General features: G+C 33.6%; 1 protein-coding gene across 3 annotated transcripts in view; it reads right to left on the bottom strand.

Moving 5' to 3' along the window:
- The window catches only part of Pgant9 (polypeptide N-acetylgalactosaminyltransferase 9), a 225,834-nt gene that overhangs the window by 22,111 nt on the left and 176,495 nt on the right, over positions 1-27,228 (bottom strand). For all 3 annotated transcript variants that reach the window (XM_011064871.2, XM_011064867.2, XM_011064870.2), the window contains one exon: positions 2,861-3,030. In XM_011064871.2, the coding sequence (XP_011063173.1) occupies positions 2,861-3,030 (170 nt within the window). The remainder of the gene's footprint in view (positions 1-2,860; positions 3,031-27,228) is intronic.

The following is a 27,228-nucleotide window of genomic DNA, read 5'->3' as shown; positions in this document are numbered from 1 at the left end:
ATTGTCTGTTAATAGTATATAAAATATTGGCCAGGAAATTGCTGAAGCAAGTAATTATGTTTATAGGTTTAACTTCCGGTCGGGACGAGAGCTTATCTTGAGCTTTTAATAAAGATTGCAGCAACTATCCTAGCTATGTATACTGTGAACCCAGCTTAATCTCAGACACCCTTTCTTAGGATTTTTATGTTCATCCGCCTGTATTATTTGGTAGGATTCCATGCGATTATCGATTGTCCTTTCTTCGATTGTCTTTTCTACAATTAAACTAAAAAATAATATAATATTTTTAGTTCAGGAATGTTGACGCAAACCTTCATCTATTCTGAAATTGATATTTTATATGTATCAACGTGTGATGCATATTTTTTAAATATAACTGACGCTCGTAAATAGTTTATATAACTATAGGTCTTTTTTTGCTAACAGTGATTCCAGTTTTACTAGTTTTGTAATTTAGATTTCGATTTAGTGGCTGTTGTATAAACGTCAGTTTATTCGAAAACGTGCAACTACGTTGAAGCTATAATTGCCTTTTTGCATCCAAACAATACGTACGTATTTGTTTCGCCCGCATTTACGAAATTACATGTTTCATATATTTCTATCAACTTCACGTATGTGCCTTTAGGCGAGAAACATGTATTCCGACAGATGAATGTGAATAATCACAAACATAGTTTTTCAAGTTAATAAAGACATCAAAACTTGAACAATGACAATTATTTCTTCGCTAAAGTGTACATATATATATGTACATTCTTTATTTCTTCATTTCACGAAACAGCATTTATTATAAAAAAAATATAGAAACAGCTTCAAATAGTTTTTTTCTTTTTCAAAATTTCTTTCTCTAAATTTCTTTTTTCTAAGAAAAGTTTGGCAAATAAACAATTATTTTTAACACATATAAAAAATAAGAGCATAAAAAACCACAGCACAAGTTATAGTTTGTGATATTATTTAATGTTTTAATTAATGTAATAATAATTAAATATCACAAACTATAACTTGTGCTGTGGTTTTTTATGCTCTTATTTTTTATATGTGTTAATATTAGAACCACGTTAGTTTCAAGATATATTTTTTAATTATTTTTAATCTGAAATTCACAAATAAAATAAAATACAAAAAATGTAGAAACAAAATACATTTGAACCTGATTGTCGCACATAGCGATTTGCTGTTTCGACTGATAATTTATAGTTTAATTTAATTTCTGGGATATTAACAGAAATGTTAGATTTCTTTAAGTGTATTCGATGTTAGAGAATCAAAATAGAAAATTTATATAATTATATATAGTTATATAATTGTAAATATAGGTACATGTATTTTATTTTTGCAAAGTTTCAGATTTTTACGAGTTTTCAGATTGAACCTTTCTTGTATAAGTATTTCCCCATAGCTGTAATTTTTGATACACTATAGTAGCGCGTTCACGCCCGATTTCGGAAAACGAGAACAAGTGAGGATGTTAAACTTATAGAGAGCCGAGCAGCAGAGTTCGTATGAACCTCTCGTAATTTTCAGGGTATCTGTAAAGCAGGCTGAGAGAGTTTCTCTTCTATTCACGTCGCGGCGACACAGTGGAGAGATGGATCGCAATTAATCGATCTATCGCAAAACTACGAAACACTGTCGCGATAACGAATCACCGTTCTGAATAGAGACGCGGTTGTACGAGCATGTACGCGAATATAATGGTTCGCGTTCCGTGCTTACGAGTTTCCCCTTTTGGCGTTCTATCGAGGATTTTTCATCGCTCGGCGATGAGAGCTGCACGAGGATTTATGACGCTACGGAAACGATATGCTATTCCGCTTCGATCGAGCATAGAAGATATTTCGTTTTGAATCTAAAGTACGTGTGCGGTTCGAGCGATAACGCGAGAGTAACTCGTCTACTTTTCGCTTTATACGAAAGAAATACCTTGAATATATCATATGTCGTGCAATAGAGATACAAATTACGTATTAATTGTCCTCGATAAATGATCGTATAAATTATTTCTCGTAATTTTCCGGTATTGAAAACAAAGTTGAAATCTGTTTTGAACCACGCATAAATAAAACAAAGTCTACTGTGCGTTATTATGAAATTCGACAATTTTTAACTTTCTGGAGTGGACGGTAGATCCGTTGGGAGCATTTAATTATAAATCTCTTTGTCGAAAAATGTCGAACAATTCAATTCTTTTTATGTTGCATTATGCAAAAATTTGAATTATTCTTATTAAAATTATATTTACAAGAGAACCGTTTAGAACTTTTTCAGTGATGTTGATGAGCTTTGTTGGATTTTGATAAATTATAAAGCATCAAAAGATATTAGAGCATAGATCCAGCATCTTTTTATACGTTTCTAAGATTTAGAAGTCGACAATCTCTGAAGGGAATATAAAAAATTTGACATTTTCGACAATTATGACAGTATTATAAAATATCATAAAACTTTTGTTTATATATCTGATAGTTGCAAAAATATTCGAAAATGAAATAAGTTTTATTATCGAGAGGTTATTTTCAAGATGTTGTTTCTTCTCATAAATCTGGAAATAAACACATAAAAAATAATCTAATATTTTTTTTGATGCTCTAAAGTATACTCAAACCCATCAAAATCAAGGGACAGTTACGTTAAGGAGCAGTTTTCTGCTTGTTAATATTTATTCTTTTTACAAGTTACGTTTATTATTTTGATTTCTTAAAATTAGTGCTTTTTAATTAATATAAATTAAACAGGTCTCACAGATGCAGCGTCAGTAACAGTATTACAGATTTTAACGTCAGACTCGGAGGGTTACGAAAGATAATAACGAATTTGTTAACTTTTCTGTATTAGTAGAAAAACAACTTACGCATATCGGAGAAATCATCGACCAGAATGATTTCCTGTATGAGATGTTCTGGCGATCTATCCAGCACGGAGTGCACTGTACGCAACAACACAGACCAAGCTTCGTTGTGGAAGCAAATAATTACTGCTGTAGGCGGAAGATCCTTCAAGTACCTACCAGATTCCTTACACCTAAAACAAAAAGAATCAAAGCAATCATTAAATAAACCGTTAACGATTGTGCTGTAAAGGAAAATCGTGTTGTTAAAATTATATTTCGTATACAAATATTACTAACGAAGCAAAATCGAAATATCGTTGCTGAATGTAGGTCTTGTCTACGTTTCTCTAATAATATTAACTTCGATAACGGATTATGCGATTGTTTGCAGAATAATCACGAGCACAGTGCATCAATAGTGCGGCCGAATCGAGTTCTTGATCTGTAGACCGCAAGAGGGATGATTACGCGAAACCGATAATATGTACGAGAAGATATGTCAGGAAAATACGGTAATACGATTAAGGTAGAGAATGTTCGTAAACTAAACGCCCACGAGGTGTACGCTCGCCCGAAGCTCACCGCAAAATGAATTCCAGGGATGCAGGGATTGCGACTTCCGGACCTAGTTAATGCACGAACACATAGCTAGCCGCAGATACACGTGGTTTATGGATACGACAAATAAAATGTATGTGTTCTTCGCTTTTTTTTCGTAATATAATACTTGTAATAATATAATACTTGCAAGAGCGAGAGATTGCCGTTTCTGTGTATTAATGTATCTCTCGTCAAATTCTATACACATTGTATTTCCAATATTTACTCTGTTGCATTCGCTATTCGCGATTTTGTAGTCTCATAATGCATTTAATACATGAATACATTTCGATTCACAATCGATGTCTTCGTAATTAGCTCTACTATAAATACGTATGCTTCCACCCATGAGATAATTATCATATATTAATTCAAGGTATTCGTTTGTAATTAGCGCATTATACTGCAGCCGAGAGTAAGTACATTGTATACGTTACGATTGCGCGCATTGCGTGCTAATGAAGCGATTATGAGATGTGCCATTCAATAACGGCCATTACTATGATTACCATCTGTGAATAATTTCAATTAACAGCTGCCAGCACACGCACCGTTCACGAAATGTACTGTTTGCTAAATTTCCGATTTATCCTTCCTGGTGTACCGAAGCGAATATCTACTCGTGAATGAGATCCCTTCATAATCAGTTTCCATGTCGGATTGGAGGTGTTTATGCCAGATAAAATGTAAAACTTAATGTATCTACACATGTATATTTATACGCCTACATTTCTCATAGGAATATTTTTTCATTGTAGAAACAGTTTCAAGTATGAACATAATAAATAACCGTTCTTCAGTTAACTTGAGAATTAGTCAAGGAAAATAAGATAATAGGTAAACAGTTAAGTAACAGAATAATGATGAGCCAAATAGAAAAGAAGAGAAACTTGTTGAAAATAGTCAATATTTTGCAGATTGAAATGTAAAAATGTGGACATATCAGAAAAAGATTATTGAGATATAATGTATTTTAAAATATTCCAATAAAAATTACGAGATAAAATAATATTAGACAAATAATATTAATAATTTAATATCGATAATGAATAGCGGCAATGTAGAGAATAAATATATTTTACATTTACATGTCGTGTCGTTTCATATTTATCTCAAAAAAAAAAAAAAAAAAAAAAAACAGACGCTTAACAAATTTCATATAAAGAATAAACATGTCACATTGAATTTTACATGAATTGTCGCAGGTATTTATATCGTTTTTGTCAATACTCGTAATAAATTTCATATATAAATTCAACTACGTACGTTACAATTAAGCTGTGAATTGTAAGACATGTGATATTTAAAATGTCACATGGTAATTAAAATTTTTTATGAACGTGTTGGAAAGGAGGATGTTATAAGATCACAATAAAATAATATATAATAAGAGGGTTTTCTCTTATAAAAACAGAGAGGTTTAATTTCTCTGTCCCGAATGACTGCTGTATCTGGTCATAAATTCATAAAGATAACGGCGCCGCGGCGAATATCATATTAAGATAAAATTAATATAAAATTAGAGTGAGAAATGTTTAATTAAAGATTTTATACGGCATAGAAGAGAGACAAACTCGTCTATCTAAAAAAATATGATATGTATAATTTTAACGTAGACAACTGATTAAATATTAACATCATCTCTAATTTATTTCGATTAAGCAAACTCTTATTAATTTTCAGATACTTTATAATGTAACTTACTGTATATGTACACACTAACTGTAGAAGATAAAAGTATAAATAAGGAAATTCGAATATATACAGTCACAATCTACTTAGAGATCAATATTATACTGAAATTCCATAGAACAGTATTAATTAATTAATAGAAGATAAAAGTATAAATAAGGAAATCCGAATATATACAGTCACAATCTACTTAGAGATCAATATTATACTGAAATTCCATAGAATAGTATTAATTAATTAATAGAAGATAAAAGTATAAATAAGGAAATCCGAATATATACAGTCACAATCTACTTAGAGATCAATATTATACTGAAGATCCATAGAACAGTATTAATTAATTTTCATTATATAAATTTTATTTATATAATCAGAGATATTAGTTTATTTCATAAATTATAAAATGCGTAGGGGAAAGGGAGGTAAGATGACGAAGAGGGTAAGATAACGAATTGTTAATTTTTTAAAGATAATAATAGATGAAAAACAGATGCTTAACTTATTAAAGGTTTTAGGTAATAATACACAATCTCTTATAGTTTGAATTCAATCCGACTACAAAAATAGATAATATATTAAGAAATGTGAAATTTTGGATGCATTCGCTTGTAATTTTACAGTATATTTGTATATAAGGAATGACATAATTATAGTAAGGGAGACCCCTGGGTCAATTGGCTATAGAGGTAAGTAGAATAATCGAGACTAATTAAAAACAAAACACGCGTAAACGTGTCTGAACACGCAGCAGCGATTCAGTCTGCTATAACATCTTGTTGCGAACACATCTATAATAGAAGTTATGCCACAATTTAAAAAAATCGTACACCTAAGTAACCATCATTAAAAATTAATGCAGCTTGGAACTGTATAATATGTACAATATATTCCTAAAAGATTTTTAAAAGAAAATATCTTGTAGTATCATTAATTTGTAGAATATTTATATTTTTGTGCATATATAAAATGTAATATAATGTTAATTAAAAAGACTGGAATTTATTTTATTGTTTACATTTTTAATTTATTTGATTCTTTAAAATAACATTTTTATCAATGGTAAAACGTATGCCTCGTACGTTATTGTTAATTGCATATCTGATATGCCTTAACCATACATCAGATAAGCTTTTGACTAGAAAAGCAAAAGAGGCTCGCAAACGCTCGAGCTGAATCAACGTTATTTGCATTCCTCTCATTCCGCATTAGTTTGTGTACTCAATTTTAACAGTAAAGCAAAGCCGGCGAAATTCTCATTTTCAAATGCGGAGCACTTGCGTTTTTAATTTCCAACATTGTCGGTGATAAATCTCGCAGTAATAACGGCTACCACGGAGAAAATTCTGGTGGCGGTTTGTCATTATTATCGCACATAATTCTTGCAGCAATAACAGGTTTCTTAATCTCCTTTTCTATAAGTCATTTTTAATCCATATTATGAACAACGGTACTCGTTACATTATATCATTTAAGTGTAGTAATTTAATATAATTAATATCATTTATATAAAAATATAATAATATATCGACTACACTCGATATATCAATTATTCGTATAACTGATCCACTCGAAAAAATTTTTTCCGGTTCGATAAAAAAAAAAAAAATCTCTGACAAATTCTGCACGAATGAATGATTAATTCATAATACTATACTATTAAGTAATAAATCTAAAATTGCAATATTTCGTTTAAGCGTTAAATATATATTATGTCAACATTGAATTTATATAACAGAATAATCATTCTATTAGCTCGATGTGGAAAGAATCTACCTGTCAATGCATATTTATACAGCTCGCATAGATTGAAAGTAAATCATAGCAATATCGTCACAGTCGTATTAATATATCGTGAAAGCGCACGGCCACGAATATAAATCGCGCACGCGGCACGGCTCGAACAAAGTGGGAAATCGCTTAAGCCAGTAAACGCATCGATCGTTTCCAGTCGATTGACGTTCAACAGCGATATCCTCTTTCTCGTCGACAAAAGAGACTCCATTGTTGGACGGCGCTCGGGATGGGTACCTCGAAATCAGCCACGGATATCGAATGAGAAGCGGCTCCTTCGCGCGTTCAGCACATTCGGCGATCACCCTTACCATCCCCATCCTCCTGTCATCCATCCCAATCGTCTAAACCCCGCGAGGCGTTGCACTCGATCAAACGCGTCACGTTTCATGCTGCGTCTCATCCCTCCGTCGCGTCGCCTCGCGTCGCGTCGCCCGGCCCGCATCTTAGATGCGTGGAATTCTATTTGCAAGTCTCTTCGCCGTAAGCATCTCGCCTGCGGGGATCTTGACTTGTCTTCGTTCGCGGAAATTGAAGAAATAGGCGCGCGCGAAGTGAGTGAAAGTCAAATACTGTGGAAGTGAGTGCACGAGCACCACAGCTTCGAGGAAACGACGTTGCGCTGCGAGAAGATGGAGAATGAAATTTCTCCCGTCCAAATTCTTCCTTTGTTTGGCGGCGAGCTTTCATTTCCAATAAATTGTAATGAGAATATTCTCGGATAGAGGGATCGCGTGACGAAAAACAGAATCGAAATGTTTCATCCAATTAAAATTTTAATGTGACAAATTATTATAATCTTTTCGTTGAACCATTATTAAAAGTTAATAAAGAGCTTGGGAAAATATAATCTGTTTCTTAAAGTTTCAAAGAAAAACGCCTTATAATGGAATTTATTGATTTGCAGTGTATCCAAGTTTTCATCTCATCCCTTTTGCCCGATACCGCAATAAAATGCAAGGAAAACATCTTAAAACTCGCAAGGCTATCAGAAAATGCAGAATGAGATGTACAATCTAATTTAGTTTCCCCGGCGTAATTATATATCTTTAAAGAAAAACTTTTTGCGAGGGTAGCGTTGCAAAATATCTGTTTCAGCGTTTCTCTGAAAGATAAATGAAAGTTTCGTGAAGCTAATTGCGGGCTTTTACGAGCATCTTTCTTGCCTTTCAAGAATCGTTTGTCTACGGATCTTCAGATTACGTTACAACAGTCAACGTCGACATTCCTTACAAATGATTTTACATTTTTCTCTTATCTTTTTAACTCTACTTACACAAGTTATTCAATCCTATAATTATTCAATCTATTAGCATAAATAGCTAATAATCGTGAATCGATGATATTTTATAAGACGCGATAGTGTGATAATCCTGTACAAAAATAACCTAAATCTCAGAAATCATAAAGCGGAAAAATTGGATACTTCGCGATATCTCTTGTAAGTTACGCTACATTTGGTTTCCTTCGAGAATGGCCTCAAATCTAAGAGAATCTAGATACCCGCGGATTCTCGTCATAACCGATGGATAAGAGCGCCTTTCTCGCACGAGAGATCTCCTTATAGAAGATCCGAAAGAAATAGATCCACATTTTTAAGAAAGATGACGCAGATAATTCGAAATGGCCAGCGTGATAAAAATGCATGACCCACGTAAACTCAAATCCCGATTGATTTTTCATCGTTACGAAGGTCGCGAAAAATTTCTTATCGAAAATTTGTGTGCAATCTCATCTACCTTTCTCACACTCTCTTATTAATTTCTACTACTCATTAATTTCGATACATCTCCAGATTTATTGATCTCTCTAATACATATATGTATTTTGTACAGAAATGAATTCACTTGTTATGCATTTTTTATGAGATTGTGGCAGATCGCTTTTCGATTTATAATTTCTTCCTGAAAGCTATTTACGAGACAGCACTTTACACATTTACACAAGTTTTCACAGTATCACAATACAAGGCGATAAAACAACACTATTAGAGTGCTTTCACTTTGTATGTATTGACGAATCAGTTTTCAAATCAAAACATGCATTAAGCATGTATATGATATCACTATGAATATCTCATGACTTTGCGTGTGTATCTTGTTTCTTCGAAAATAACCAAAAACTACAGTTTTCAAGAATTTTTTTTATATAAATAATATATAAATATGACACATGCGAGTGTTGAAAATATTTATAACAACAGATAGACTTATTTCTGTGCAAAACGCACGTATCATGTTCATTCTTTACAGAGAAATTAATGAATCCGGGTGCGTATTGAAATTAATGAACGATAGTACATATGCAGAAAAGGAACAATTTTCTCATTATTGTGCAGATTCAATATGCCCAGTTAATGTTTTCTTTTCGATTAAAATGTATTTATCATACTTTCCCAAGGATCCGACACATGTTTGTTTGTACGCAAGCTGAACACGCAGTTTCTTTAATATAATAATATTTACGCGTGTGTTGTGTAATTGGGCTATGTAATGTTTGGACGAGAGAGATCGACTCTCTCAGATTCTGAGACCTGATTCTGAGAGTCTGAAAACAGTCACTCGAGAGAAAGATCGACCACGCTGGCTTTCGCGAACATTTTTCATATTTCGGATTCGCAAAGACATTATAGTTTGCAAGTAAATCAAAGAAACAAAGAAAAAAAAAACATTTCGAAAGAGACATTTCGGCCCTCTTTTAATTCGATTTCTTTCCTACACTAAATATATGTACCAAAAATACAATAAAATCCAGTATAATTGTATTCTTTATTACTGATAGTTATTCAACTGACGAGATATTTTTCATAGCGAAAAAACCGAGCATGGAGGAAGGATGTATTGAATTTTTCGGAATGTCCTATGTATTCTCTTGTCATTTATCGTTTCGCATCAAGGGTAATCTGGCACGATGAAAAAAAAAAAAAATACAGGCACGGTTTCAATTAGCTCTCCGCGACGAGAATATCGCAACTTGCAAGCTCGCATCCGCTCCGCGGGGTATCGTAAAGATCCGTAATGGCTCGATGGGGTGCGGACTTTCGGCTGTAGGGGTAAACGAGAATATCCGTGATGAAGTGTTTCTCACCTTTCCTCGTGCCACGGAAAGTACGTGTATACGCACGCGTACGTATAGGTATGTGCGAGAGAACCGTCGCTAAGTTACGAGAGCTTTCGCACGCGGGCGTGAGCGGAATGTATAGCTGTATACACGTTCCGAACGTTAACCCACGAATTATTGTCTCGTTTATATCGTCGTATTTAATTTCGTGGGATACCGTAAGTCTTCACGAGCGTGGCTCCAGCAACACGTAACATTTATGTCAAAGCTTTATTCGCTGGCCGGAATAAAAAAGAAAAAAAAAAAAAAAGAACGAACGTCCAATACGGAAGCTATTTTCTTATGCTTCGGTATCGCTTAATAACCGGGTTTATTTGTGCCATCGATATTACTTCTTTTTTTTTTTTTCAGAATAACGGTAAATTCATAACGGACTGCTTCTCAAGCAGAAAAAATAACAAGCTCTGCTGACATTAAATGATGCGAAAATGATTTCAAAATGATAATTAAGGTTTTCGATCGATCGCGAATTATTTTAATGTCACCTTGACGTTATCGTGACCTACTGTTCAGTTTGAGTTGGTATTGTCATAGCCATGGTATTGCCATACCAACATTGCGAATTCCCAACGTATTTTTTATACAAACGCAATTTTCTGTACAAAAATCCTCGTGCTTCTCTCACACACGTTAATTTTCATGTAGCTAGATAAGCGAGGTAAAACCACTTTTATGTACATGCGAATCTCGTCTGTTTCTTAACGTGGATGAAGTATAACGTGGATAAAGTATAGCGGAAGAGAGCAAAACCGAAATCCGAGAGAGAGAGAGAGTTTGCAAAATCGTGATCGTTTAAGTACAAAGGTTCTCCTGGCACGCGAGATGTATGTGAATCAAAGCAATCGCATGGCACTCTATTCATCGATTGCTTCACGAGGGAACTGATTGAAATTCAATCTTAACGAGACGCGGTTGACGACGCTTTGACAGGCGTCCGGAAACGAATGCTCTGCCAAAATGTAAAAGCACTTGCCGGAGACTACGCAGGAAGTTTCACGGAAAGCACGAAATACAGTAGCGTGGGAGATTCCATATATACGCGTGTCATAAAATCCCAAGTGAGCTTGGTTGCGCGACGACAGCTTTGTATCCCGATATAGCACCAGCGACGTTGGGATCCCTTAGTGGGATGTGAGAGAAAGAACACAACATTCTTGATATGCGATGCGTTTTCAGATTTCTCGGCTCTCGTATTCGTATCAGATTTTAGTGCTAAATGCAACGTGTCTGAATTTAAGTGATAAGTCTTCTTATAAAAATGCGCGTACAAAAAAATAAGCAAAAAGTTACATGCATTTATATTGTATATAGTAAATCATTTCTAAAATAATATATTCAAAATAATATATTCATTTCAATTACGTTTCCGTGAATATTTGATTGTCAAAATAGATTGTCAAGATTCTGACGAAGTTCACTCGTCCCAAATCTAAAGGAAAAGTTATTCTTTCAAAGAAAAATGGAAACGCTTTAAATGCTATCAATACGCGATGAAATTTCACGAAAAATTGATTTGAATTATAATTTCAGACTGCATTTCCAGACAGTCATATATATAAAATAAGACATCTTACGTATAAAAAAAATTTTTTCTTTTCCGTTTTGACGAACTCTGCACTCTATATCTGTTGAAATTCTGTACCTTACATAATTTAAACAAGTTCGGTTAAAATACATATATCTTAAATTATTGCGGGAGAAAATTCAATTGCAATGAGCAACGTTTTATAGCAGCAGTTTAAACATTTTACGCAAGTTTCAACGTTGCCTAAATATTCCTTCTAAACTCAATGAAGTGAAGTGAGATTTTAATTCGACAATGTAGCGCACAGTTTTACGAGCGTCACAGTTCATAGTTTCGCGTATATATACCTCGTAAAATTTCACGTACAACAGTTGACAGCGTTAACATGACAGCTTTGTATCTCGAGGCAACAGTGAGATATGTAGTGTAAGAGACGCCTACCATTTCGGTTCCGTGGATGTTTCTCTCTTTTACTGGTAACTCGCATATTGCCGCTGCGATCGTATATCCCCTCCCCCCCTCCCCTTCGGATTTATGTTACTTTGGGATTTCCGTCGCAGAAGGAAAATTCCGAGGATACAGTCCAATCCTGGTTTTTTCAGTTTATTACCGCCGTTTTCCCCCGTATAATTTCACGTATATACCGATAGCAGAGTTTACGCGGTTGTTTCCACTTGCGGCGTCTGACCCGCAATGTCGGTCACTACTACGTGAAATACATTTGGTCAACTGTAAGTAATTAGTGGCTTGACAAATGCGCTCTGGCCTCGTTTAAAATGCATTATATTATATTTTACTTCACATTTAAGTTACAATAACAATGTGCACATAACAAAATTTTATTATACAATATATTAAATTTAATTTAATGTAATTCTCGTACATATTATTTCATTTTCCCGTTATACCAGTGAAAATATTTATGAAGTAATAATGCGAGCTTTGTACGTGAGTTTAGAATAAATCGCCGCTGCCATTGGTTCGCGGCTAGTGCATTCCAATTAACCGGTCTTTTATAATTGTTAATAACAGCCAAGCATTTTGCCGTTAGTAAATTACATTTCTCTTTATTAACTGAGTAAATAATTTTAAAATGACAAAAAATTTTAATGCGTATAAAATACAAACGAAATTAAATAGCAATATATTAACGATACGGGCATATTCAGAACATATCAAAAGCAGAAGCAGAAGAAGTTCAGTCATCTCTTTATGATCATTCCAATAATTTTAATTCCGATAACGCAGTTAAATATTGGAATAATTAAAAATTTGACAATTAATTACTGCAATTAATGCACGAAATGTGCATTTCTCGTTTGAGGAAAGAGGAGAAAAAAGATATGACATCGTCGCATCCGAATTTTCGAATCGTGTCGCGTCGCGAATGAGATGGCGAGCTGCATCGTCGAACGGAATCGCGACCTGAAAGCTCTGGAAGGGGATGATGGATAGTGTTTACCTGTAATGAGTAAACATCCTCGTCCGCTGCCATCGCTCGTACCGAACTCGAGGGAGTGAGAACGGTTCGTGCTGGCGTGGTGCGACTGGCTCGCTAACAAGCATCCTCGTTTGCATCCTATTTCTATACCTTTCGCAAAATCTGCACGCGCGTTATCGTCAGCGCCGGCGGAGTTAGCAGTCATTGAATTCGCGTTCGTAAAGGTGCATCGATGAGGAATACGTAGCCCCCACGCTCGTACGTGGTGAGAGGAAAATACACATAGGTGCAGAAACAACAACAGCGGCAAAGCGAATTGACGTTAAATAAACGATGCGATGCTCACGTTTTACGAGATACGTTGCAATCTACGATCAAAAAAAAAAAAAAGAGTGTTATATCTACATATAGCACGCGACGCAACTATTCATATATTCTCACAAATTATTGGAACAATGTATTTTTGAAAAAAAAAAAGATCGTTCATAAACAAAGGAACAAATTTCGTTTTATTGTATAAGTAAGCATTAAAAGGTTGTATAAAAAATAAAGAAATTGTTTCGTTCGATGAATACAAAGTAAGTATCTCAAAAATCATTAAAATTATTTCCTTTGTCCGCTTTATATATATATATATATATATATTTTTTTTTAAACGCTGAGAAAACAAGATAAAAAGTAAAGCAATGAATTCGTATTTATTTGTATTTCATTTTGAACGACCTGTTTTCCATGCTGCAGCATATTAACCCGGCGGCTCTGAGCGACGCCTACGCGCGTAAACGCTTATTTCACGCATTTGTGTACACAACCGGCAGAGTAGGTTTACGTCGGGGATTATCTGCGAGCTTAACTACTACTGTTTTCAGAGACAATAGAGGGAGAGATGCGGCCAGGAGCGTGGCGGGCTTTATGAGCCTGATGCATCAGTAATGCCAGTCGAAATTCGGCTGCTGATATTCCCATCTCCAGGCGGTATGGTAATTATCGTATTGTGCAAATAATGCCGCCGTTATGTATTCAAATTGAAACATCGTCCGAATGTAATTAAAGCGGACCACTGCCGAGAAACGGGCGTGCTCGGCACTGAGTTCTGCGTAGCTGCGTCGTTACAGGCGAGCACAAAGCCCAGGATGGACAACAACTCCGTATACATACATCTCTTATCACGTCACGTTACATTCGCAATTGTTAGTCGACGTTTCGGTAATTGCTGTGTCAATAAACCACCTTGATTCAGCGTGAAATGCCTGAGATGAGATCGAAGCGCGTGAGGCTGTTCGATAATATTATTTACGATTAGCAATTTATTTACGCCTCGATGCATCTGGATGATTAATTGTCGATTTACATGAGTTGGCCGCATACTGGCCCCGATACAATAAGCCATGCTGAGTGCGATTAATATTATTTAGTTTCCCGCTTATGGCGTTTACGCTAATTCGATAGTGCGTTAAAGCTTATTACGTAATTAAGTTCCACAAATTTATAAAATTTATACTAGAGATGTTTTTATTACATGTAGACATAATGCCATGTCGTTTAATGCGTATTTTAAAGATTTTCTTTACTTCTATTATAAAAATATCGTATGTAACAAATTTATATCAGTAATAAGTATTATCATATTTATAATAGTAATAAATATTACATATTCTCTCTCTACTATCAATATATTATAATTATTATTAATTTGATGCAAAATCTGACTATTGCTTCCAAACAAAGAACAAACATTCTGTAAAAATGTTTGCGTAAGAAAATTTAATAACGGTTTGTTATCTAATTAGTCCATGCTTTTAATTAACAACGAGGCATGACCAGAGGCGCTGTACATTCAAGATAATAATTGCCCACAGGATGATGCGTGTTAATTGTATATGTTACGTGATCAATTTAGGTATTTCACAATTTTTCAGAGAAAGACAGACGACAGACAGACAAAGAAAGAGAGAGAGAGGGGAGAAGGAGGGGGAGAAGGAGGGAGGAAAAGAGCCTTTGTTATCTGTTGTCCGAAACTGTCACTGGACTAGACAAGCTCACATAATTATCGGCATCTCTAGACAATGGTGCTCGTTATCCGTTGTGGAACTATTGCTCAAGACAGGTCTCCTCGCTCGTTAAAGACTACTATCCTTCGGGGAAACCAGTATTACTTCCTTGCTTGGACGCTGTCCAAGTTTCTGGCTGTTTATAGTGAAGTATCTCCTCACTTGCCTATTTTTCGTTCATCTCTTCAGTTTTTACCTACTATTTGAAAGATGACATCGTGATCGTTACGTGAACAATTGACGGAACACTCCTTGATGTTGTATTAAATTTATGATTTATTGGATATACCAAAAGTGGTATAAAACTGCTAATAAATTGCAACATATTTCTGATTAATTAAGCGAGACAAGAGTTTTCTATAGAAACAAGATATTTTTCAACGACGCTTTTTGATGCGCAATTCAATTTTTTAAAATTATCAAAACCGTCAATAAAAATACTAAGATCGAGAGATTTTTCGAAAGTAAAGTATCATGTGCAGTGCTTTCGTAAGATTGAAATTCTTTTTAAAGGAATTTTCTCCGCGCAATTTACTGTCGTACTGAAGCAAAAAGCATTCTCAAGTTTCTCTTTTGCACACAGTTACGTTACAAAATTTGTACCGTAGCATTTGAATCTATTTGAAAAATCAGTGTGGAACAAAGTCTCTTTGTTGGGAATCCAATGCATTAATTGTTTCGGCGACAAGGATAAAATAATGCAGTATATAACGGAATGTGGTAGAGACAACAACATTACGAGGCCCAAGATTTAAGTGCAAGAATTTGTAACGCGAGAGAAAAAGCTCCTCGAATGTCGGTGTACACATCGTCCGTTACTACTGTGAGCTGCTGTTGCTGCTGCCGCCATCGTTTCGCATCCATCTCACTCTCAGCCGCAATATGGCCGCGAATTAATTGGTCTTGCCCCATGATTAGTAGGTCCCACGGAATTACCGCGATGCCCCGCTGTGATTAATATCCTGGTGTTGCCAACTTTCACGCGCGGAAGATTAATAACGGCGAAAATAGGAGAGGGAGTGGGATTCAGAGAAACCGACGAACCGGGGAGGGCTTTCTCTCTCTCTCTCTCTCTCTCTCTCGGAGAGTTTTAATACAGCGGCGACGGTTTGTCACCGCAGAATTTTACCGTCACCGTCCGAATCTCCCCGTATTTCCTTGCCTCTCTATTGCGTTCACAGCAGCCGGCATCCGTCTGTGCCTGTCACGCGCAGGTGTATAATCCTTTTTCAAAAAGTTCCGACCGCGCTTCAAGTGGAACCAACGATGTGTTTCGATCGGGCGTGATGTTTATGCGCGACCAAAAGAGAAACTGAGACTCATTCGACATTTATTTATATAACATTTTCGCATTTTGGCTAGACTCGATGTATTCCGCTCTAATGCAGAACACAAAATATGCATTCAGAACTTTGACATTATCTCCGATGAAATTAATATACATGTGATCGGCGACTTGTTCGTTAAATATAGAAAACTTGTGCTAGACTAGAAATGTGCTGATGAAATGTGAAACGTTGAAGAGACGAGGAAAAAATTAAGGTCGCATAAAATATCACGCTATTACAGCTTGCTATTACGAAACTTGCATTCATGGTTTGCGACATTTTCGAGATGTTAAATATTCTCTAGTAATTTTTAATGATGAGAAATATAAAGTTAAAGCTGTGTTAAACGGGTTTCTGGATATAAATTAAAATCCGTTTGATATTCGCAAAAGAAGAACTTGCAAATGTCAGAACTTTCGCACGCCTCATGAACTTTCACGAATCTATAAAAATTATGCATTAGTTATTTAAGAACGTAATATGTTGTAAAAGAATTATATTGTATATATATATAAAAGAATATTACTCAATTTTGAAGTCAATTTTATGAATTTCGTAACAATTTTATAAAATATAAAAATTATTTTACAAAAATAATTTAACGCGGTTATAACAGTAATTTAACAATGGCAGCATTGTATTAATACATTATGCTTTCTTTACACAGCCTTCAGCTTCTCTCCCTTTAAAGTTTGATGAATGTCGGAAAAAGCTCATTTTAAAGGTTGAAGCAGATTGAAGCAGGTTGAAGCGCACAGTATCGATTCCCGATTGAATTTAAATATCCTTTGCTCATATACTTTATAATCGCAAAATTATCGGATATTAATTTAAATATGCAAATCATCTTTAACATTTTCTAGTTCTCTCATTTAAAAGTAACTGTATCAATAAATTATCTATCGATCGAACTGTAATACATCTGTAAAAACAACTTCTCTGTAATTAGCTACAATTATTAGTTACAATTTGTGTCTTAAATATTTAATATTAAATAAATCTACAATAATATATAAATTTACCAAATACAAATGTGTAGCTCTCTATACGTATTACTGTCTAAAAAAAGCCAAAGAAACATCTCGTATATCATTTTCTCTGTTAAACAACGAGACGTTACCACGGTTTTAGTGGCTTTTGGATCGTCAATGGTGCGAAATTTACATTAAAATATCCTTCAAAATTGAAATTGCGAACGAGTTCTAAATTTACGTCGTCCATTCGTTCTGACCAAACATGCAGATGAATGAATCCACGTCGTGGAGGCCGACGCAACCGGTGTTCAGACACACGTAAATTATTTCTCGTCGTTAACGCAGCCGGTTCTCCCCAATGACGTTTCGTAGAAGTGCGGTCAACGGTGCAAGCGGTAGCGTTTAATTAACGTATGCATTATACCGTTGGAGAGCGTAGCGACCAGTGCGGTATCTGCAGACTAGAAACATAGCATTAATCATAAACGTAGGGGGATTCCGATGCGTATCCCGACACGCATCACACGGCGCCGGACTAACTCCGCAACGCGCGAAATTCATTTGCGTACTTAAATATGCATACAATCGAATTAATGTGGATTCCAACAGAAATTTATATATTGCATCGCATTGGGATTGCGATAATGTATTACCAATGTGTACTATAATTTTCACATTTGAATGGTTAATAAAGTTCTCATCAAACTGTATTATAGCCGTAGATGAATTTGGACAAATAAACAAGTATATACACATCATAAACATACAAAATAAGCAAAATAATGAATTTCTTAGCAGAATATTATACATTTCGGGATATATTATTTTCCTAATTTTTAGGTGCACCGTAAAACAATTATTTTGGTTACCCAATATGATTAATTAAAAAATGATCACTTAAGATAATTTGTATTATTCCAACGGTGAGAAAATTATCAGTTACAGTTATCATTTCCTTTATTGATTGAGAATTCATATCTATTTTTTATTGTACTTTTTCTAGAAAAAAATATTGTAAATATATATATATACGTATATAGATTTACTTAAAATATTTTAAAATTATATAGTCACGTATATACTGTTTATGAAAAACTGAATCGAAAAAGTTCTCTACCATTTTGCAATTTTCACAATTTTTTTTAGTTACCTAATAAGCAGACCGTCTAAAATCGATGCATAAGATAAGAATATTTTTAGAATATCTTTAAGAATTCTTTAAGAAATATCTTTAAGATATTTTATAAAGAACTTTGAAGATTATCTTAATGCTTTCTTATATTATACATCAATTTTATCTGTTTATTTAGCAATTTTTAGAAATTAATCTCATTAACTGTTACTACCAATGCAAAATGAAAAAACGTTCCGATTCAGTTTTTTATAAATAGTGCATACACGCCAGTTCTTTCGGCTGGATCGCATTTATATATGTAATCTCAAATATTAATAAATTGTAGAATCCATAATATGTAATATGTAATTAATAATGGTAACTTTTAATTGAGGTATGAAAATTATTCCAAGTGATCGTTTATGCAAATAAAAACTAGGTGATTACTTTCGGATTAACATAGTGCTAATAATAAGATCCGCGTTTTATAAGTTTTTAAATGTAAAAATATCAATTTTCTCCATTTAATATGTTATTCATGTTTCAAACATAATCAGACAAATGTTATTAAATCTATGTCAGTATACGTTAATTAATTCCGGAACAGAGAGAAAAATAAATGATGCCAGCAACATGATGGTGGTACATCCGATGATGGTAATCAATACTGGCGTTTCCAAATTGTATTGTGCAATCTGTTGCAACAAGTCAACAATTAAAATAAAAAAAAAACAGATAAAATTAATTAAAGATAGGCTATACTTAAAATGTGCTCACATTTTATAATATAAATGGCAGCAAATCTATGAAAGACCGAAGGTTTCGAATTTTTATTTCCGTACAATAACATCGAATCAATAAATACAGAATAGTAGAATTAAAAAAATGTTATATTATACACGCGGCAGAATTTCAGGAATGTTATTTCATGCTCGTGAGGCAAAAATTCCAATAGTACCATGAATAGTAATAAAAAAAAAAACTTTATATTATTATATTATTGTTTCATTACAACTTGCAAAATTTCAATAATTGTTCACCAATAAAATTATTTTATCTGCATTAACTTCTATTATTCTATATTTATATTTTTTCGAATTACATTTTATCTTTACATGATTGTTCAAAAATTATTTCTACATAATTAAGTTTTAAGATATATCACATAAAACATATACTGAAAGAGAGAGAAACCGTTGAATCTTTAAATATTCTGAGAAATGGGAAATGACGAATTAACAATATTAATTTTCATTAGATATACTCACATTATATATTCATTCTCATGTATATATGTATGTCAACCCATACGAGCGTCTATAGGATATCAGTTGGCTTAATGCTAAGCGTCGATGTATCACTGTCTCCTGAGGAAACCTGTTAATTATCAACGACGGCTCATTAATAGCGTCTGTGCCATTTCTATTCGATATCCAGAAATGTCGATAAAGCCTTTCGTCTATATGTGTATACGTATGTGTATGAGAAACGTGTCCAATGCAATTTCCAGTTCAATAAAAGCGCAACGCTAAGAAAACGCGGTCAACGACCACGATATTTTTCGCTGCATCTGCTTCGACATTTTCGATAGCAAAGCTGGGCATTTCGATTAAATTTCTTCTTTAATTTTCTTGTTCGTATATTCTCATATGCGAACGATATTATTTATTTTACTGACACTGTTTCATCATTTGTATAATTCTGGTACAAAATATCTTACATATTGAAAAACGAGGAAGCGGAACTCGAAGAGGTCGATGAGAAGAGAAGAGACATTAGTTTCTAAAGTTCAGATATCTTTCTCCGTTTAGTCCTCCAGGGAAGATCAAAAGATCAAAAGATTACAATATATCGATATCATCGTGGAGAGACAGGAGATACAGACTCAAAGACACAGTCGCAGACACGTAATAAGACTTGTGACAGTTCCGAGCTGTGAAGTGAAACTTACTTCAAAATTTCTCTCAAAGAGGACTAGTATTTTTCGTGCAGCTTGACAGTGGCTTCTGGATAAATCGATCAGAGAATATACACTAAAAAAAATTCATATAATTTTACATGGAAATTACATGTTTATGACCGGAAAATTATTTAAATATGATTGGAAATTTACAGTTTTCAATCATATTTAGATAATTTTCCGGTCATAAACATGTAATTTCCATGTAAAATTATATGAATTTTTTTCAGTATACGTTGCTAGTTTTTTGCAACATTTTTTATATGTAAATACGTTTAGCATTACAGAACTTTACTCAAATTGAGAAATCCAATTTCGTGATATTTCTGAATGTCATGTCTTTTGTATGACTGGCTATAAGTACATATGCATTTCTGTTCAATTTTTAATAAATCCGCTACCCTTTAAATCCGCTAGCACTTGTATAGCATATTTGAGCAATGCGTTCATGCCTGGAGCTTGCGAGACTGATTTTGCTGAGTTTGGTCGACATCACTGGCGGACTTGCAAAGATAAGAAATAATTCTGTTCTTACTTTCTTTCCAGATTCGCCTTCTTATCTATTCTTATCTATTTATTTCTTTGGATGAAGGTTATTTTGGCTTATTACAGATTTACTAAGTTATTATAATATTATTATAAAGATCATTCTGCAGGTTTGCAGTATAAATAATGCTTTTATATAAAATATAATAACATATTAATAAAAGCATTATTTATACTGCAAACATGCAGTATGATTTTTATAATTACAATAATTTATTAAATTTGTAGTAATTAAACTAATCTTTATTGAAAATAAATGGACATATATGGAAATATGAAAAAAAATGTGTATATATGTGTACTTTCATATATTCATACATTATACAATACAAAAAGATAAATATAATAGGCTAATGAGAGTCAGCAATGATAAACAGCGTAATTAGTGAACATTTAGTGAACAATCAATAATCAGATTGATGTCTTCTTTATTTTGAACGTTTCGATTCTCTTTAGAGTTCTCTTCAGCAAGAATGATACAAATATAATTAGCTCACATATCCATAATGTTTAAGTCATTCGCAAATTGACAAAGATGCAGCATTTTTAATCTGACATTTTTTAAAAATTAAATCTTATTAGAGTAATATATGCGTAAACAATTTAAATGACTTATCATTACGGAACATGAAGCATTGCACTGAAGCTTTGTTGAATATGTTAAAACTTAAAAAGAAATGTTAAAATCAAATATAAAGATCACATATTTTTAGAACACATGTCCGTGTACGACGACGTGTATGACTCAGATATGAACTATTCTCGAAGTAAGAGGTCACATAGTAAACATTAAGACAAATTTATAATTATGACGAACAAAACACATGTATATTGTTATTAAGTCAAATCGATAGGAATTGCAATAAATTATTGTATAATAATTAAAAACTGTCAAAATTATTAGAATTGTAAAATAAAGAATTACACAATAAAAAGAAAAAAAAGAAAAAATATAAGACATTCAATATAAGACATATTTCGTTAAAATTGTTACATTTTCGTCAACTAATAAAACTTTGCCGAAATAAAAATTTCTCTTTGTCTAAAATTTGGACGTTCTCCCAATCGAAGTCATGTGAAAATTCAATACGATGTTCAGTAATTACAGAGTAAGTGTCATACATAATACTATGCATATACACAATCCTTTATAGAGAGTGTATTATGTATATTATATATATATAGTATTATGAAAATTAATTTAGAAACACAATTATAATACTTATAGAGAATATTCTAAAAAATATCAAAGATATCACATCTAAAAAAAAGATTTCTAATAATAAAAATATACATCTATAAATTACAAACGGCATTATTTATTAAAAAATTAATAAAATTTTTATTATTGTGATAATTTAAGCAGATAATTTCTAACTATACTTGAAGAAATTTCCGGTTCATGGCTCGATGCACAAGCATAGTTATATTATTAATTCAAGCGAAACGCAGGAAGGAATAAAGGGTAGAGAGGGAATTACAAGCACTAAATCCGACCAACAAACTTGCGATCCCTTTGGTATCGATTTACCGCTCGCCCTCGATCACGTGTAAGCATACACGAAGCTATTTTGGCAAAGACAAGCACCGATGTGCGTCGCGACAAGTTCGAACGAACGTTAACGAACTTACGAAATTGCATGGATAGATCTGATGGTTGTATATAAAAGCATGTCATCGTCGCCAGTTACCACGGCCACGAAACGTCGTCGTGCGCCGATGTATGGAAATTGTTCATGCTCGTTAAGCTCGTTGACTTACGAACGGAACTTACCGTCGTCGCGCAGGACTACGCTACGGAATTTCGAAACGAAATTACTTCCTCCGACTCGCCCATAGTCCGCGTTAAACTCGTACGACTGCGGTACGAGATTCAAAAGCGTGTGACGTCAGGAACTTTCAACGTGATTTAGCATAAAATTCAAGCAAGTGCCGCCTCATTCCCCATCATCTACTCGACATCAAGCTGTCTTATTGAAACTATTTTCTGGTTTTCGAGATTCTACAATATTCAATATACACACACGTACACAAATATATATTATATCTGTGACGTAACCCGCCTCGAAACGTTGATACGATTAGTAAAGTTTAAAAAAAATTTCCTCGGAGAAACAGAAAGAAATTCTAAAGACCAGACGAAAATCAATCCTACATGCAAAGCGAATTTAATTATCGACGCTGTAAATACGAAAGAAATGTATTACATCCAATTTGTCTTTCTATTATCACATACAAACGTAAAAATTATTACAGTGTAGAACTCGCCGATTATCGCTTGCGATTCGCCTTAAAAAAAAAAAAAAAATCCCATCGAGACAAACATAGAAGCGCAGGAACATAAAAAAATTAATGTACTTAGGAACGTCATGGCACTTGAATGAAAGTCCTCGACCTCCGAAGTATTTACCATTTCGTGATTAATCTCCAAGCAATTACGAACAAGTGCGGTCTTATCCAGAGAATTGCTTTTTATTTATCTACATCGGGGCAATTCGCCCTTTTTATATTTCTTCTTTTATTCTCTCTTTCCTCCTCTTATCCTCTCGCGGTCCAATTTCATCGTAGCTGAATTATTCTCTCCGAATGCGACGATGAAAAGGGGTGGCCAAATGCGCGATGGCCTCGTTTATTCTAGAGAATAAATAAAAAAGGAACAGCCTGCATATTTGCCATATACGCTTGTGGTCATCTTTCTTCTTCTTTTCCCTCTTTGTCAGACGAAATGGACTCCATTTTTGTTGCGCAATTTTCTTTGAGATTGGCGTAGCGCGATACGAGAAACGTACAGTGGTGGACCACAATAAAAAAAAATTCCTCCGTTTCATGGTTTATGATGTGTCGCTGCTGAGCATGGGATGCGGAATAAACTCCGTGTACACGTATATGAAAGAACCTTTTTCATTGTTACAAAAGTGGCAAATGGCGTTTTTTACTTACGTCAATTTCTCTTATTTAAATACTAACTTAACATATATTTGAATTATAGTTGAGAAACATATTTAATAAATTATAGTTCATACAATAATGTTAATTATAATTAATGTGTTGATTGCACGATATTATAATGTATATCTAATAACAATCAAAGGAACGCTTGATGCAGCAATTTATATAAAGTAGTAAAATAAAATTTGATATTTGAATGTTTTTTTCGTGCAACTAAATATTATACTATCTAGTCTACATTTAATTAAATTTTGAACAATATACCTAAAACCTTTCGTGAATGAGAAAGTTTATGGTTTCAGATACAAGATGCACGTTGTAATCAAGCGTCTGACGCTAATAGACGCAAAAGTGCCTCGAGCGAGATGATTCGTAAATTATTGCTCCTTGTCAGCGAATATTATGATTTAATTTTCTCGAGAGTATGCTTTATCTTCAAGCTTTATTGTCGGGATGCTCGACCGGGTGCATTGCTTGTACGACGTTATGGCGAACGGGAACGGCGGCGTTTCGTTCGTGATTTTTCCGCGAGGCTGCTTCATAAAATCGTCGACGGAGCGATCGGTCAAAGGGGAACAAACGAGCGCAGAGTACACAGCGCGCGTTGGTGGAATACAGAATAAAAATACGGCGGTCCTTTGAATCGCGCCATCCCACGATAATCGGGGGAAAAGGTCAATGGCACTCGTTATCAGATAACCCGAAACTCCTCTCAATGTCCTCTTCGATGACAACCAGGAAATACGAGCGTTCATGTTGCCATGAGCCGTGATTTAAAAATCTGATCTCTCTTCGCGTGCCTAAAAAGAGAGAGAGAGAACGACTTTGATTTCTCGCTTTCGTTCGATTGTATTGAGAGCGAATTCCGACCAAGTTGCGCGTCTCGATTAAGCGAAACGATCGCTTCGCTTGCGCGCATCGCCGATGAGTTCCAATAAAAATCAGCCGGCAAAAGTAACGATAATAGTGTACGAGTTGCAGTTACTCGCGTAACAGTCTCGAGAGCTACGAAAAATAGAACACGAAATGCAACCTCTCCTGCCATTGCGCTGGTGAAGTTATTAGTCCAGTTACTAAATTCCTATCGATGCTGATTATATTAAGTTCTGAGTCAAGAAATTCTTCAAATTCTTCTATATTGTAATATCCGCACATTGCGGAATATTTTATTTTACGTTCGTACACACAAACGTAATTTAATTAGAAATCAATTGTGTAACACAAGAAGTAATTTGATATCAAAGAATAGAACATATATTCGATATTGATACATGATATTTTACTTGTGATAATCAATCAAGTTAAATGGATTCAAATGGATAAAAGAACCTATCAAAAGCACTTTGTATCATCAGTCAATTCTATCACTCAGTAAGAGCTAATTTAATTGCCTGATACATCTTTGCTAGATTTTACAAGAATGCTGCAGATCTATTTGAAAGAATTTTAAAGAAATATTATTTATTGTAGAAACTCTCGAGTTGACCTCTTTGTAATAAAAATTTCTAGGAAAACTTAATTACGGATAGATTTTGCTGTATATAAAAAAGATTTTCCATCGATATTCTACGACAATTCTGCTAAAACTTCTTTCTCAACTTTCCTTCTAACGTTAAAGATGTGATGCATGTAAACAGTTTTTATCATCCATTATAAGTTAATACATTATAGGAGAAGGAAAGGGAAGAGAGAGAGAGAGAGAGAGAGAGAGAGAGAGAGAGAGAGAGAGAAGGAAAAAGAGAGAGAGATGGGAGCAAGTCTTGTATTTTTAATGAGATTGCTGTTTTATGATATAGAAAAGTTTATTTTTCCTCTCTTCATATGTTATAATATAGTATAACATCTTCCATATAGCTCTACGATTCATCAGCATAATAAACGGAAACTTTAAATACAATAATTAATCATGTTTACTTACATTTAGTATCAGAGACAAAATTAGAAAGAATATTTTTAACATCTGTACAATCGAATACACACTCGTGCATTTTTGATAATTTCATAAAATTAAATGGATGGAAAAATTTGTTCATATTTAGATATTAATGTATCAGATCAGTCACTAATTAATATATGATCCACTCACACAAATTCCGCAGAGTCGATTCAAATTATCAATTTTACCGAAAGGAAACTCATGTGCTAATTAAACATAAACTTTATTGACCCAATTAGAATGTAACGTTTGCAACGCATTATGTTGTTTTGAGGTCATATCTCGTTACATGGAGCATCATTAATGATGGATTAAAGCAAATTCCATATTCGGGACAATTAGCTGCATAATCGCGTTCTCTTCCTGAATGTCGCCGCTTATATTACTCGATCTGAAATTAATTAATCCGCAACCTTTGATGACGATGACCATACTGATACGTAAGTTGACGTATGTGGGAATGTTTCACTAGCTTATTCATTGATCTCCTAAAATCAAATGTCAAGATTTATCTCTTTATAATGCTTTCACTTAACAAGTCTCCTGTGCAACGTATTATACAAAATATATGACTAGAAAGTAGTTAAGATCGAATATGTTAGTACTTTTCACAAGACAAGAAAAATGAGTGAAAAGGAGAAACTAGCGCAAAAATCGATTTTAATTATTATTAATATTATCATAATTAATCGATAAATGTAACGATTCAGGACTCTCTCTCTCTCTCTCTCTCTCTCTCTCTCTCTTTTTCTCCTTTCTACTTTCAATTAGTTAATTTGGAGTAGTGCACTTATATATGCTACGATTTACAATTCTGTCGGAAACAGTTACGACAATTTTTGTATTTAAGTCCTAATATTAGAAGAAGAAGCCAATTTGACCAAGAAAAATTAATTCAACTTCAGCATCAATTTCAAGTCATTCAGTTTAGAAAGAAGATGAATTATGTCCATATTCATAGTCAGATTTTATATTTAAGACTTCCTCAAATTTATTTTTAGATGCTCAATCAATAAAACAATTCGTAAAGCATCTTTAATAGTCAATGTTTTAACATAAATGATTTCAAAATTATTTTATATAAATAATCTATTGTTTGACATAAAAAAGATAATTATTATTTAATTATTATTTAACATAATTTTGATAAATAGAGTATTTATAATAGTTCACTATAAAATTTTTGATGTTTCTTTTTAGTACAGAAAAAGTCAAACTTAAAATTTAAGTTTTTCATTATTTAATAGACAAGAAAATTTCAGAAATCAAGAATGTTTCACAAATATTATCGGATATCACATTTAAATTCCCAAAAATAATTTTGTTAATTTTTCCATTGGAACTAAATTTAGATAGTTTTTT

The sequence above is a fragment of the Acromyrmex echinatior genome, chromosome 15 (genome assembly GCF_024713525.1).
Source record: "Acromyrmex echinatior isolate Ae372 chromosome 15, ASM2471352v2, whole genome shotgun sequence".
In the NCBI taxonomy this organism is placed as follows: Eukaryota; Metazoa; Arthropoda; class Insecta; order Hymenoptera; family Formicidae; genus Acromyrmex; species Acromyrmex echinatior.
Note: the sequence above shows the minus strand (reverse complement) of the source record. Positions and strands in the feature narration are given on the sequence as shown.